This window comes from Ictalurus furcatus, chromosome 2 (genome assembly GCF_023375685.1).
Source record: "Ictalurus furcatus strain D&B chromosome 2, Billie_1.0, whole genome shotgun sequence".
NCBI classification, from domain to species: Eukaryota; Metazoa; Chordata; class Actinopteri; order Siluriformes; family Ictaluridae; genus Ictalurus; species Ictalurus furcatus.
In genome coordinates this window covers 13,900,730-13,916,207 of record NC_071256.1, presented here as the reverse complement: position 1 = coordinate 13,916,207, position 15,478 = coordinate 13,900,730, and the positions used below count along the sequence as shown (strand labels likewise).

General features: G+C 41.0%; 1 protein-coding gene across 1 annotated transcript in view; it reads right to left on the bottom strand.

The window, feature by feature from the left end:
• Positions 1-102: 102 nt before the first annotated feature.
• LOC128622771 (serine/threonine-protein kinase 32B-like) overlaps positions 103-15,478 on the bottom strand; it is a 16,247-nt gene continuing 871 nt past the window's right edge. The window contains exons 2-12 of the mRNA XM_053649504.1: positions 10,084-10,139; positions 8,387-8,538; positions 5,879-6,052; positions 5,449-5,486; positions 4,415-4,504; positions 4,227-4,330; positions 3,332-3,448; positions 1,517-1,642; positions 978-1,103; positions 745-809; positions 103-578 (exon numbers count right to left, since the gene is read on the bottom strand). Of these exons, the coding sequence (XP_053505479.1) occupies positions 422-578; positions 745-809; positions 978-1,103; positions 1,517-1,642; positions 3,332-3,448; positions 4,227-4,330; positions 4,415-4,504; positions 5,449-5,486; positions 5,879-6,052; positions 8,387-8,538; positions 10,084-10,139 (1,205 nt within the window). The 3' untranslated portion in view covers positions 103-421. The remainder of the gene's footprint in view (positions 579-744; positions 810-977; positions 1,104-1,516; positions 1,643-3,331; positions 3,449-4,226; positions 4,331-4,414; positions 4,505-5,448; positions 5,487-5,878; positions 6,053-8,386; positions 8,539-10,083; positions 10,140-15,478) is intronic.

Below are 15,478 nucleotides of genomic sequence, written 5' to 3'. Positions count from 1 at the left end.
AAGGCAAAAAATGAATCAAAACAGTTAGTAATCAAATGGTACTTCCTCTAGACAAGTGGTTTCATTTTTTAAAAACAAGTGAACATCAGAACGTACAAAAAAAACCCCAATGCAATTATACATACATATTATAATTTACAATAAACACATCTTTTACACAATAACAGAAACATGAACTGCATAATCAGACGGAATGATGCAGGACTTAGCACTGGTGCTACTGCTAATAAATTCTAATAGTTGCTAATGCTATTCGGTTTAAAGCTACCAAATAGCAATGGTTCAGTCCTTTTTTTTCATTTAAATAAAAACAGACATATACAGTCATTGTAATAAGGCAAAGGGTCTGGTTTTGTGCCATGTGTACTGCTCTGTGGGTGTGTATTAAGGATGGTGTTGTAGAAAGAGGTCAGGGAGTTGTTCAGTGTGAATCTGGACTCAGTGTTTTCACCAAGTCTTTGTGTGTTTTCGTTTTAGCTTTGACAGTGTGGGTGTCGTTGTTGCTGTGTCCTTCCTGCAGTTTTTCCTCTCTTTTTAGTGACGATCTTTTCTTTGCACCGTCACTCTGCTTCTGTAACCTGAGAGAGAGAGAGAGAGAGAGAGAGAGAGAGAGAGAGAGAAACAGATACAGAGTGATTCAAATTTATTTACTTCATAGAGCTGGCACATTGAACATTACATCTGCCTCATTTATATTTTAAGCAATGGACTGTCTCTACTTATAAAGTCTCTGTCAGTACTCACTTGTCTCTGTTGAAGATGATGAACTCCTTTCTGACAGTTTCTAGACGCTGCTGCATGTGGGGTGGCTGGACACGAGCACACACACATACACACACACACACACACACACGCACACACACATACACACACATACATTTATATAAGTCAGAATTTATACAATTATGATACTGTAAGTAGATATTTGCATGTGTGTGTGTGTGTGTGTGTGTGTGTGTGTGTGTGTGTTTGTATACCAGTGTGCTGGATGATTTGTTGGTGCGTTTGCCCTTGGCCAGTCGTTTTTTCTTTTTGTGCAGCGGCTTCGACTCCAGAATCATTTCTTCTAACTCAAATACCGGGTCACAGTTCAGACGTCCCCTCTAAGAGACGAACGGGGGGGCAAACAGAAACACAAAAATAACAAACAGAGATGTGTATTGTACTAAATAAAGATCATTCCAGGCACTCCTGATAACACACATATAGTTTGAATGGCAGGTGATCTACACTCTTTACCAGCTATGAAGACTATAATGATATTAACTAGCATTTTGGTTTACACACACAGCTAGCTAGGATGCGTGTTGCAGGTCTGTGCTTTGACAGTGAGTGAAATCATTTACACATCACTTTTTTGTTTGTTTCTTTTACGCACACAAAAAAGGTTGAATTTTATTTATTTAGCAGATATGGTTAGTGAAAAATGCATTCAATTTCTCTAGCTCACATCCGTATACCAAAAAGGCATGTTTCCCCTTGAATGAGAGCTGTGTGTGCATGTGTGGTGTCTCACGTTGGGGGTAAATCCTGGTGAAACTCCTTTCTCCAGCACAGCATCCCAGTTCATATCCGCCAGGTACGGAACGCGCTGCATGTCTGACACACATGACAGCCGTATATCTGGGTCTTTACTGAGCAGCTACACACACATACGTACACACAGATTTTTATAGCTGTACTAAACAAGTGAAGACCTTTCTACAGTGAGGGAAAAAAGTATTTGATCCCCTGCTGATTTTGTATGTTTACCCACTGACAAAGAAATGATCAGTCTATAACTTTAATGGTAGATTTATTTGAACAGTGAGAGACAGAATAACAACAAAAAAATCCAGAAAAACGCACATCAAAAAGGTTATAAATTGATTTGCATTTTAATGAGGGAAATAAGTATTTGACCCCTCTGCAACACATGACTTAGTACTTGGTTTAAAAACCCTTGTTGGCAATCACAGAGGTCAGACGTTTCTTGTAGTTGGCCACCAGGTTTGCACACATCTCAGGAGGGATTTTGTCCCACTCGTCTTTGCAGATCTTCTCCAAATCATTAAGGTTTCGAGGCTGACGTTTGGCAACTCGAACCTTCAGCTCTCTCCACAGATTTTCTATGGGATTAAGGTCTGGAGACTGCCTAGGTCACTCCAGGACCTTAATGTGCTTCTTCCCGAGCCACTCCTTTGTTGCCTTGGCCATGTGTTTTGGGTCATTGTCATGCTGGAATATCCATCCACGACCCATTTTCAATGCCCTGGCTGAGGGAAGGAGGTTTTCACCCAAGATTTGACGGTACATGGCCCCGTCCATCGTCCCTTTGATGCGGTGAAGTTGTCCTGTCCCCTTAGCAGAAAAAAAACCCCAAAGCATAATGTTTCCACCTCCATGTTTGACGGTGGGGATGGTGTTCCAGGGGTCATAGGCAGCATTCCTCCTCCTCCAAACACGGCGAGTTGAGTTGATGCCAAAGAGCTCCATTTTGGTCTCATCTGACCTCAACGCTTTCACCCAGTTGTCCTCAGAATCATTCAGATGTTCATTGGCAAACTTCAGACGGGCATGTATATGTGTTTTCTTGAGCAGCGGACCTTGCGCGCGCTGCAGGATTTCAGTCCTTCACGGCGTAGTGTGTTACCAATTGTTTTCTTGGTGACTATGGTCCCAGCTGCCTTGAGATCATTGACAAGATCCTCCCGTGTAGTTCTGGGCTGATTCCTCACTGTTCTCATGATCAATGCAACTCCACGAGGTGAGATCTTGCATGGAGCCCCAGGCCGAGGGAGATTGACAGTTCTTTTGTGCTTCTTCCATTTGCGAATAATCGCACCAACTGTTGTCCCCTTCTCACCAGTATGCTTGGCAATGGTCTTGTAGCCCATTCCAGACTTGTGTAGGTCTACAGTCTTGTCCCTGACATCCTTGGAGAGCTCTTTGGTCTTGGCCATGGTGGAGAGTTTGGAATATGACTGATTGATTGCTTCTGTGGACAGGTGTCTTTTATACAGGTAACAAACTGATATTAGGAGCACTCCTTTTAAGAGTGTGCTCCTAATCTCAGCTCGTTACCTGTATAAAAGACACCTGGGAGCCAGAAATCTTTCTGATTGAGAGGGGGTCAAATACTTTTTTCCCTCATTAAAATGCAAATTAATTTATCAAATTTTTGACATGCGTTTTTCTGGATTTTTTTGTTGTTATTCTGTCTCTCACTGTTCAAATACAACTACCATTAAAATTATAGACTGATCATTTCTTTGTCAGTGGGCAAACGTACAAAATCAGCAGGGGATCAAATACTTTTTTCCCTCACTGTACATATCTCTAATTTCCTCACCAAGCGCAGAAGATTCACCATGCCATTAGACCAGGAGGTTGAGTAGCGTACACGTTCACAGCGGAACATGCCCATGATGTCCTCAACGGCTGTGCTGGAGTGGATATCATACGGCCTCTGAGAGAAAGAAAAAGAGAGTGAGACAGACTTCTTCGTTAGGTGTCTGAGCCAAGACAAGCTGCCAGAATAGCTTCAGTGCACCTTGGCATAGATTCTATAAGTCTCTGGAACTGTACTGGAGGGATGAACACCATTCTTTCAAAATATATTCCCTCAGTGTGGGTTTTCATGATGGTGGTGGAAGAGCTTTATAATATGTTGTTGTTTCAAAATCTCCTATAGGTGCTCAATTGGGTTCGGCTCTGGTGATCGTAAAGGCCATAGCATATGTTACATCCATTTCATCCTCATCAAACCATTCAGTGAGCCCTCGTGCCGCCTTGAAGAGACCACTCCCATCAGGATAGAAATGTTTCATCATAAGATAATGGTGATCAGTCAGAACTTTGTATTGATTTGCAATAAACAGTCTCTCTATTTGTCAGTATACTGTGTATGTATACATATATATATATATATATATATATATATATATATATATATATATATATATATATATATATACAATTAGACCTACAGACATGGAGATAATAGATAAATTGTTATATCTGCATATGGAGAGACAGAGAGATTAATCAGACAGATGAAAACCTGATATGAGAAATGAGATTTACTGATTACACTGTGCTGACAAAGCAGATTTAACATACAGCGGTGGGTAGTGGGGTGTTGTGTAGAGTTCACAGAAAATCCCATGCAATAACAAGATCAATTATTCCAGTGATGTCATCTTTGATTATTGAATTCAAAATGTGTTAAATGTGACTAAACATACCCATCCTCGTAAGAGCTCGTATGCTGTGATGCCCAAAGCCCACCAGTCCACAGCATACGAATAACCAGGACCACCATCCACAAATGACTGGAACATCTCTGGGGCTGTAAAACGTGCACACACTGGTAAATGATAAGTGGCGAGACGCTGTGTGATAAACACAATTCAGTGTGAGTGGTGATCTTTACCCATGTACGGTTTGGTTCCTGCCATAGACGAAGCCCTTGCCGAGTCTTTTAGTAATGTGGCAACGTTAAAGTCTGTGATGTGGACATGACCTACATACACACACACAAACAGAAAATGTTAAAAGGGGAGATAAAAAAACCCCAAAACAATTCTACTCCAATAAGCTAATGAAGGCTCAGCAAAATTGGATGAATAAATACTAACCATTATGGTAGCCACTAAAGCTAACCTAAAATATGAGGCTGCCCGAAACAACTGATTAACCTAAGATAAAGCTAAATTAAAAGATCCCAATGTTGAGCAAAGGCATGCTTTTTTATAACAACCCTGCCAATGTTGGGCAAATGTTGGCAAACACAATTGACCCAAAGGAATGGCTGATGTTGTGCCAATGTAGGCAAGGTGGATTTAAAAGTAGCCCAAATCATCAACTTAACCTAAGATGAAACTAGCTTAAACGATCTTAATGTTGGCCAATGTTGTCATACCAATGATGGACCAATGTTGACACCCAACTTTGAGCCAAAGGAATGGCTGACACTGACAACAAGGTGGCTTTAGAGGTAGCTGAATGTCTGTCGGTTCTGGTGTCACAATGTTGGCCGAATGGACAAAATTATGTTGGGCCAACGCTGGCACCAAGTGTTGGCCCAACATAATGGCTGATTTTGGCCCAATGCCAGTATGCTATCTGGGAGCAAGCAAACATAAATTGAAACCAAACTAACCTCAAAAGTTCAGGATAACCTAAAACAATGACGCTCACATAAAAAGACCAGGCTAACCTAAAAGATGAAACCTAATCAAACAGATGAAGCTAAGATAAACAGTGTTTATCTAAGCAATGAAACTAAGTTAAAAGAGTCATTATTGGGCAAATCTAAACAACAAAGCTAGCATGATGGAATCTCATATACATCCATTTTAAATTTAGAATTAGATTGAAAAAAACCCCTGCAATATTCATGTGATGAATTATAGTTGAGGGGTTCAGGGTTTAAGCTTAGAGTTTAAGGATTAGGATTAGGCTTACCGTGCTCGTCCAGCAGAATGTTATCTGGTTTTATATCACTGCAGAGGAAGAGAAGAGTGTTAGGATTAATATACAACCACGCAGTAAGGATAAAACACTTGAGTGATCTATGCATTGAATTCATTCCTCCAGCCTGTAAGTGTTTGCTGTAAGGATTGGGACAGAGAGTATGTCATATCTGATGTCTGGGCAGTGGTGGCTCAGTGATTAAAGGCTCTCAGTTATTGATCAGAAGGTCAGGAGTTCAAGCCCCAGCGCTGTCAAGCTACCACTGTTGGGCCCTTGGGCAAGGCCCTTAACCCTCCATTGCTCAGTTGTATAAGTGAGATAAATGTGAGTCACTCTGGATAAGGGTGTCTGCCAAATGCCATAAATATAATTGTCTGATGTCTAAAACGGCAGGTTTTTGTGTCTGTGATATGATACTCACCGGTGGATGATGTGGCAGGACTGTAGGTAGCTGAGTGCCAATGCTAGCTCACTGATGTATAGTTTTACTGTCTCCTCTTTAAACTGGACATTCTGCTGCAAGTGGTAGCGCAGATCTCCACCCAGTAACAGATCCACGACCATAAACATGTCCTCTTCATCCTGGAATGAATACCTGTGCACAGACACAGACAGCCTTACAGAAAAGTAACACAAACCTCACATGTCGAGTTGACATGTAGTGCAGTGTCAAGTCATTAAGTCAGAGCTGTGTTTCTTAACAAATCCAAATTGTTCCTGTATGAGCATAATGTACTGTAAATGTTTCTGTCTGTGAATGTTGGCCATTTTAAGGCTCCATCCAGAAACAACAGAATTCATGCCATGTTAGTGTTCCACAAACCTAATCAAAAAGTGAAATGGAACAGTCCTAACTGGTTTGGACTAATGTGACATAAATCCTCATGCCAGAGACAATGACCCTTATTTATTGATGTTGTGTATGGTCAAATTTGATGGGAAAACAAGCATACTCAAATTCCTCCATCCACCATTTCTTAATTCATCTGCATTTCTTTTTCTGACGTATCTGTACAATCAAAGTGACATCTGGTCAGCTTGATGCTTGATTTAAAGTTACATTTAAAGTTACAGTTAAATCCATCCATGCATTTTCTGTACTATTTATCCTACACAGGATCGCAAAGGAGCCTGGAGCCTATCCCAGAGAACTCGGGGCACAGGGCGGGGGACAACACCCTGGACAGGTATTCTAGCAAATACAGTACATAGAGTAGTATAACATCATTAAAAAAAACACAAAATAACATTGATAATTGTTCAGACAATGCAGTTTGACTAGTGTCAGGATGTAGGCCTTATTTCTAAATGTGGATAATGGAGTGTTTCACAAAACGAACACAAATGAACATCATGCTTCTTCCAGATTCTGTTCCACATTAATGGTAAATGGTCTGCACTTATATATCACTTTTATCCAAAGCGATTTACACTGTGTCTCATTCAGCCATTCACACACACACTCACACACCAATGGTAGCAGACCTGCCATGCAAGGCGCTAACTTTCCATCGGGAGCAGCACGGTCGAACCTACTCTCAGCAAATGCGCAAAGGTGAAGCGATGTTGTGTACGGCGTCAACATAGCAGCAAATGACAGCTGTCCTGAGTCGAAACAATCCCCATGGCCATATATTATATATGGTATTACCATATTATATATGGTAATGTTTAATTTCATGTTATCGCATTGCTTTGTATTACATGGCCATTCAAATGTGTGAATGATGGCAGGAGGGGCAGAAGGTACACTCGTGGTATCTGATATTTTATTCTATGTATCGGATTGTAGTCACACACACTGATTAGTACGTACTGGTTAGGCCGTGCAGTAGGTACTGTCACAGTATGTGATTTCAGATGCAGCCCATGTGTCCATTAGGGAAAGAATCCCATCATGCATTTTGGCAGAGTTGGTTATGTGTTGCCATGGCAGCACCTCCTGGGAACCTCCAAGAGCATCAATACAGGCGATCAAGCCCCTTTAAAACCCAGCATGTGGGTGTTTCTGTGCCATGTGTGTTACGATTGAGACAATGATTTAACAATGATTAGAAGTGAGTAGGGAAAGATGAGAAAAATGGTCTTAATCGGCATTACCACCTATTTTCATAGTTTCTGCAATATAACAAAAGTAATATTCTATTACTAGCATATTCTTTAAAAGTTGTTGGATATGATCCGTGTCATCTACATGCAATGGGTGCATGGGTGTATTAGATTTACATGCTGTCAAAACACATCTTTGTACCGGTCTGTCTCATACAAACACACTCGTCTACCCGACACTAGTGAAAGATCACCTTGTAAATTTGCAGTTTTAAAGGACCGGCTAGTGGTGAAGTTTAATAGTAAGCTATAAATGAGAAACTGGAGAAGAGAGTGGGAGTGGGAGTTTGAAATTGAACAGCACACAAAAGTAATATGTTTTGGCATTGAATGTCAAGGAAAACTCTGTCAAACACTTAATATCAAATGAACTAAACAGCAAAAATGAATGAACCTGCAATCTTCTTTTATTCTGTGCAGTTAAGGCTTTATGCACACACACACACACACACACACACACACACACACACACACACACACACACACACACACACACACACACAAACTGACACACGGGGGTAAAGTGACTCACTCTGTATTATTTTGTCTTGGTTCCAAAAAAAGAAGACCAATTACTCCTGCAGGGCTAAACACAAACACACACACACAGACACAGACACACACACTGCTGCAGCTGCTGTCTAATGTGCATAAGGACCTTGTGCTTGCCTAAAGAGCACACTAAACATACACAAACTACTCTGCTGCACAAACACTGATATGTGTTCTTATATAAGTGCCGAACAGAATACGCTGTCCTACTTTTTGGTCTGTTTGTGTGCAGAGAGTGTATTTAAGTGGTTATGTGTGCATGACTCACCACAGGTTGACAAGAAATGGGTGCTGTATCTCCTGCAGGATCTGCAGCTCCCTGCATACGTGCCTCACCTCGTCACGCTCCACACACGCGTGTTTGTTCATGTATTTCATCGCATACAGCTTCCTTGTGTCACGCTTCTGCACAATACACACCTGCAGCACAGATTGATCAATAGATAGGTCCTTTATTGATGATGTACACAGAGACATATACTATATTTCCATCGACAGATATACAATTTGTCTGTCACCAACAATTTTCTACAGACAAAATAGCTGTTGGTGTAGATTCTGATTGGTGGAAATGGTCCATGTGAATGTCTTGCATAAGTACTCACCTTCTTGAACTTTGCCACGTTTTATAGTGTTATAACCTGGAACTGAAATGGACTTAATTGGGATTATATACCATGAAACTACACGAAATAACCCATAATGTTGCAGTGGGGGAAAATCAATATAGTTTGTAAAATTATTTATAAAAATAAAAACACAAAAGTTATGATTGCCTAATTATTCACTCCCATTGGTGTGAAACCCCTGAATTAGTTCTGGTGCAGTTACCATCAGAAGTCACACAATTAGTTGAATGGAGTTCAGTGGAGTCCAGCTTTGTGCAATTAAACCAGTTCCTGGAGGGCCCCAGACTTTGTTAGAGAACATTCCTAAACAAGCAACATCTTAAAGACCAAGACACTATTATGACAAGTCCAAGAAGTTCTGGAAAAAATATCACTCATCGTTTGGTTATTAAAAAAAACAACCTTACAACCATGACTCAAGGAGTCATGACTAGGGGAGGCCATCCACCAAAGGTCAGTGACAAGGTAAGGAGGGCATTAGTCAAAGAAGCAACCAAACAACCAAGGGTTACTCTGAAGGAGATAGAGAGATCCACAGCTCAGATAGGAGAAGGCATTCACATGGCAACCAGAGGGTTTGCCAAAAAAGCATGTTAAAAACTCATCAAACGTGTGAAAAAAAATTCTGTTCTGATGAAAGGTTTTTGGCTTTGGCACAAAGTCCAAAAGTTTGGCAGAAACCCAATATATGCTCAATGTCCTGAGAACATCATTCCCATGGTGAAGTATCGTGGTGGTAGTAACATATTGTAGTAATGCTTCTCATAAGCAGTGACTGAGAAACTGGTCAGGGTTGAAGGCAAGATGAATGTATGCAGCTTTTAATTCAGCCAAAGGTGCAGTTGATCCAAGGGGGTGAATACTTATGCAACCCACAAATGTATGCATTTTGTCTAATGAACCTTTTCAATCAACCTAATTAACCATATTTTGTAAATCAAATGGTAAAATCCAAATGAAATCCAGTTCGTGTCCAGGTTATAACAATACATATTATGGAAACGTTCACAAGGGGTGAATACATATGTAAGGCAGTACGTTTTCAATGGAGTAGAATATGATTGTCGAGACAGAGCAGCCTGAGTGCATGCTGTCTGATGACTTTATTTTTTTCAGATGGAGTCACTTCAGATAGGTTCATTCAGAGGAGCGTTTAGAGTAATAGAAAAAGGAGAGAGAAACGGTTGGTGTAAGAAGATAATGGCTTTAATTGTCTGTAATTAAATGTGACATTTCTATTAAATGTCAGCCAGAAACTGAGAAAGGCACACATGACCATTTTAATGTCACAGCCTGTTGTGTGTGTGTGTGTGTGTGTGTGTGTGTGTGTTCTTACCTTACCAAAACTCCCTTTACCAATGGCCCTGAGAATCTGGAAGTGATCAAAGTTCACTGCGAGAAAGAACATCACAAATAGTTATATTAGTAATATTAATACAAATATTTAGATCTTAGATCTAAGGACTGCCGTGATAACAGCGAGAGCCAAGAAAACCCAGACATCTGTCACTACCTATGTGCTGTTCTCAGGCCAGTCAGGAGATATAACCCCTCCAGCAAACCCTGGGCTGATATCAGGGTCTCCTACCAGTGTCCACTCCTGACGGGTAAACCTCTAGCTGCAGGTTCAATCATTATTAGCAGTGGTGCCATTTCACTAAATAACCCCCACAAATTCACATTCTTGCACATGCAGAAGCATCCCCTATCTCTACAGAGAACTCAGTCGACACGGATGGCTTTAATATGAAACTAAAATCACACAAAGCTGAGTTATTCAGTTAAGTGTAAGTGCATGTCTGGAATCAAAGGCTTGTTATATGGCTTGCAATATATACTTCCTGCAGCCTGTTCTCTGCATTGGCAGGGAGTTTACACAATCACATTGTCAACATTAAGGTTTTATGCAGTGAATTAATGATACTGTATTGCATTTAGATAGCTAGATTTAGCTAAAGCACTGGTATATATATATACCCTCATAATTTATTTATCATTTAATTCACACTTATCTAGCAGCCAACACCTTGCCATACTCTTAATGACACATGCTTATCAGATGCCTAAACCCCTTCAGTTGGGGTTTAACCCAGAAGCTCTACCGTGAACTCCTTCAGGAGTGTTGAGCTCCTCCTTGTATCACAGAGAATATTTCCAGCCACCCTTCAGAACCCCCCCCCCCCCCATCTTTTGGCCATATGTAATCTCATTCTATCAGTGACTACACTCAAAAATATATTAAGCTGCATATTCCAGTGTCCATCCTCGCAGTTGTAGCCCTGACACATATTCCTGAAGCACTTCCCACAGAATATTTTGGCAGACACGATTATGAGCCCTCTCCAAGTTCTGTACTCTGGATCAGCAACCTTCCATTCTCCCTATTCTCCACTATGCTGGAATTTGCATTTTCTTCTGGAATGTCTTTAAGCTCTGTTCGGACTTCATGTATCTTCTCTCCTCCAGGACATGAGAAGCTTTCTTAGAAGTGGAAGCTGAAATTATTCCAGACAGAGTCATTCGGCATGTTTAGGTCTATCAGGTTTTGTCTGGCAGCTTTCCCATGCCATCAATTGACAAGTCAGAACCTCTCTTTACCTGAGTTTCCAGCAGTTTCAATTATTGTAAAATATCCAGTCATAAACCAGCAGGCACACAGTTAAACAAATAAATAAAAAACCAATATAAGACGTCCTGGACAAACCCTAAAGCACGTGTTTGGAACACACCCTACTATAATGGGTCAGGAATGCATATGTTTTACATAAGAATACACTGTATACATTATTAAACAGTCCAAATGTCAGTGAGAAAAAGGAAAATGGAAATCTAATATTTATGAACGATAAACAGCCCCTTGTCCCTGTGTGTGGTGTGTGTGTGTGTGTGTGTGTGTGTGTGTGTGAATAATTAATGTGATTTAAGCTTAGATCTGCTCTGTGAGCAGTTCAGCACAAAAGCTCCGACCCCTGAGACAGGATGAAAGGAGCATACACAAATGGACAAAAAACAGGAGAGAAAGAGTCAGATAAGCAGGAGAGAAGGACCAGTATAGAGGGCGAAAGGAAAAGTGTGAAACTGAGAAACAAAATGTACACACAGAGGGTAAAGACATAGAGAGAGAGAGAGAGAGAGAGAGAGAGAGAGAGAGAGGCAGCTTGAAGAGAGAAGGCATGTAAGCAATACAATAAAAAAATAAAAATATATATATAATATATGTAAATATGCTACATGTAACATGCGAATTAACCCTTTAAACAGTCCCTAAACATGCTGTTTCAATCTTGCTCCAAATAACAAAGACCAAATACAGGGGTGTGACAAATTAAGGGAATAAATGTGACTTTGTTATACTGTAGGGGACATTTTCTGGCATGGTTCAGGTACACTTGTTAAAGGGAAGGGTTACTGAAACTCAATACAATTAATTTTTGACTGAAGATCTTTATCCTATAATGAAAGATTTCTATTCTGATGGAAGTGGCCTCTTCCAGGATGACCCAGCCCCCATCTACAAGGCATGAGGGCTCACTGAATGGTGTGATGAGGAGGAAAATGATGTAAATCAGGTGCTATGGTCTCTACAGACACTAAATCTCAACCCAACTGAACACCTATGGGAGAGTTTGGTGTAACATGTTAGACAGCACTCTCAATGATCCTCCTCCTCCTCATCATCATCATCGTCATCATCATCATCATCAATGGTGTTTGATGAACAATGGTATTCATTCCTCCAATATGGTTCCAGAGGCTTGTAAAATCAATGCCAGTGTGCACTGAAGCTGTTCTGGTGGCTTTTTTTTGGCCAAAAACCTTAGTAACACAATGTATATTGTTTTTTTTTTCTTTTATTTGTGTATATGTGATTTATCAGCTATAATTTGTCACAATAAACATAACGCAAAAGTATTAACATATGCATAGTATTATGTATATATTAAAATGTTCCTTATTACATCCATCCATCCACCCATCCATTTTCCAAAAACTCACAGAACAATATTTTATTTCATATCATGCAACCATCATCATCAGTCACTTGACCGTTGTTGTGGGGGTGCCAGGATGGAAGTGTCAATTAAGACTCTCCACTGTTTCCTGTCTTTGGCAGCTGGTAGCAGGGCAGTTGGACTTTGGCCAGCCTATTCTTTGGTATTGTCCTACCAGGATTTGTGCTGGGAGACCCTTCAGTGAGTTCCCTCTGCTGTGCCTTGGAGGATAGTCTTGCCCAGAGAGTTGTGGCAGGTTACATGGGTATACCAGGCAAGCTTTCAGTGCTTGATAATGTTGAGGAGTGGTTCTTGTTTGCCTGCCTGGTTGGTGATGGTCTGCCTGACATGCAGCCATACAAAACTCATTAAAGCAACACCCAGACAAAATGCAAATAAAAAGGGTTGTCAGGTGAAAAAGTCTGTTCACTTGAATGTGAAAAGATGCTGGATGCAAATGAAAAATTTAAATCCTTACAAAAAAAGTGTGGGGAAAATGGAGGAAAGCTAGTTACGTATATAACTGTGGTTCTACGAATGTCAGATTGACCACGAGGAGTAACATGATTAACAGGGATACCTTCTTGTGCACATGTGCAAGCATGCCAAGACCTTCCAACAAAGTCACAAAGTGATGTATGATATTTCCCTGGAACCTTCTCTCACAAGGTTTGTTACATAAAGCACTAGCCTACAGGACATGCCACAATGATAAAAGGAACTGACACACCTTTGGGCTAGCTGGAATGCTGTTCAAAGATGATGTTTGAAGGGCTTATGTTAATTTTGTAGAAGCTGAAGGATGTGCATGGTACCCAGGTATCAGTGGCAGAGTAACATCCTGGTGTGGTGCTCTTCTAAGTAATGCCCATGAGGAGGAGACACTCTTTGTAGAGTTGCATGCCATGGTAGGGACTGAGCATCCACCACCCTGCAGATCAATCTCTATTTGGACAAGGGATCACCTCATGTCTTTCCTCTGTGACAGCGGAAGAGTTTGTCTGAGGATGACTGCTGTCCAGTCTAAATATTACATTAAGATGCTACCAGGCAGTTGGAATTTTTGGAACTGAGCAGTGTACCAGGTCCAGTCGAAGAGGTGTACATCATTTGCAGATCAGTTTACACAAATGGCAAATAAGACCCACTCTTGCAATCAATAGTGTTTCCTGGACTGCTAGCTTGCAGTCTTCAGTTTGTGAATAATTCCCATGAAAGTAGGAGTTGTACAGACCAACCGACGTGATGCAGTCCTGTGGCTTAGTATGTGGAAAGGGAAGGCTTTTAGGAACCAATTCAGCCCTTTCAAATCTAGACCTAATCAGAAACTGCTGTCCTTCTTCTGAACAAGGAAGTATTTTGAGTAGAACCCTTTGTTCTGAAACGTTGGGTCTACATTTTCAACCATCTAAGAGGGAATAGACATTTACATTTACATAAATAGCATTTAGCAGATGTTCTTACAGAAATGCTTTGTAGTCTTTATCAAAAACAGATCCTCATGCAGGTTCACCTCATGCAAGGGACCTACCATCAGGGACCTACCATCAGTGTACCATCAGCCAAAAAAACCAAAACTAAGTTGGGGAGGCTAGTATAGTATGAAAAGACAACACAAGACAAGGATGATTAAAAAATAGATTAACATAGGGGTAATTCAAGTTCTTGGTGAAGTGGTAGGTCCTTAGACATCGTTTGAAGACAACCAGTGACTCAGCTTTCAGAAAACCAGGGGAGTTCATTCTACCACCTGGGTGCCAGGACAGAGAAGAGCCTTGATGCATCTCTTCCTCACCTGGTGAGATGGCATTTCTAGTAGAACCATACTAGAGGTTCGGAGGGTGTGCTGTGCAGAGTGGGGTGGGATAAGTGCCCTAAGGTAGGTGGGTGCTGGTCCATTTTTGTTTTTTTTTGTAGGCATGCATTGCTTTAAATCTAATGCAGGCAGCGAAATTTCTCCATCTGGGGATTAATAAAGTATTATCTTATCTCTTATCTCTTACGGGAAGCCAGTGGAGCAAGTATTGCAGTGGGGTGGTGTGGGAGAATTTGGGAAGGTGCAGTTACATACTGGAACATTTGCAGGATCAGATGGCATGCAGCAGCAGTCCAGCCAGGAGTGAATTGGAAATGACAACAGACTTAACAAGTCTTAGAAATGTCTGGCTCCTCCCAATGTTGTATAATATGACCTAGTCAGGTTAGCAATGTGAAGAGAGAAGTATAGTTGATTGACCAGAAGTAACCAGAGTATAGTTGGTTGCCAGATGGAGTGATCCAAGAGTTGTCCAGGTCACAAAAATCACAAGATATGAGGATGCATCTGATCAGCATAGCAGAGGTATGAGAACCCATGCGAGGATATTACCTCACCAAGGGAGCAGGTATAGAGGGAGAACAGATAAGGTCACTGTACTGATCCTTTTGGACCACCAGTGTAGAGTCTGCATGGAGCAGATGTAGCAAATAACTGCAGTGCTGTGCCACTAAATCCAAGACTCATGAGGATGGATAGCGTCTTGTGACTGACTGTTAAAGGCTGCTGAAAGGTCAAGGACAAACAAACATCTTGTGTCAGAGTGACAACATGGTTGGTGCGTAATATCAACAAAGCCTTGAGCCCCAGGGAACTTGAGCAGAATTGGAGTTTGTATCCCTATGACTATTGTCATCCACTTACATGGATCTATTCCATTGGACCACTGGGCACATGGATGCATGGAAAGCTGTGTGTGTGCA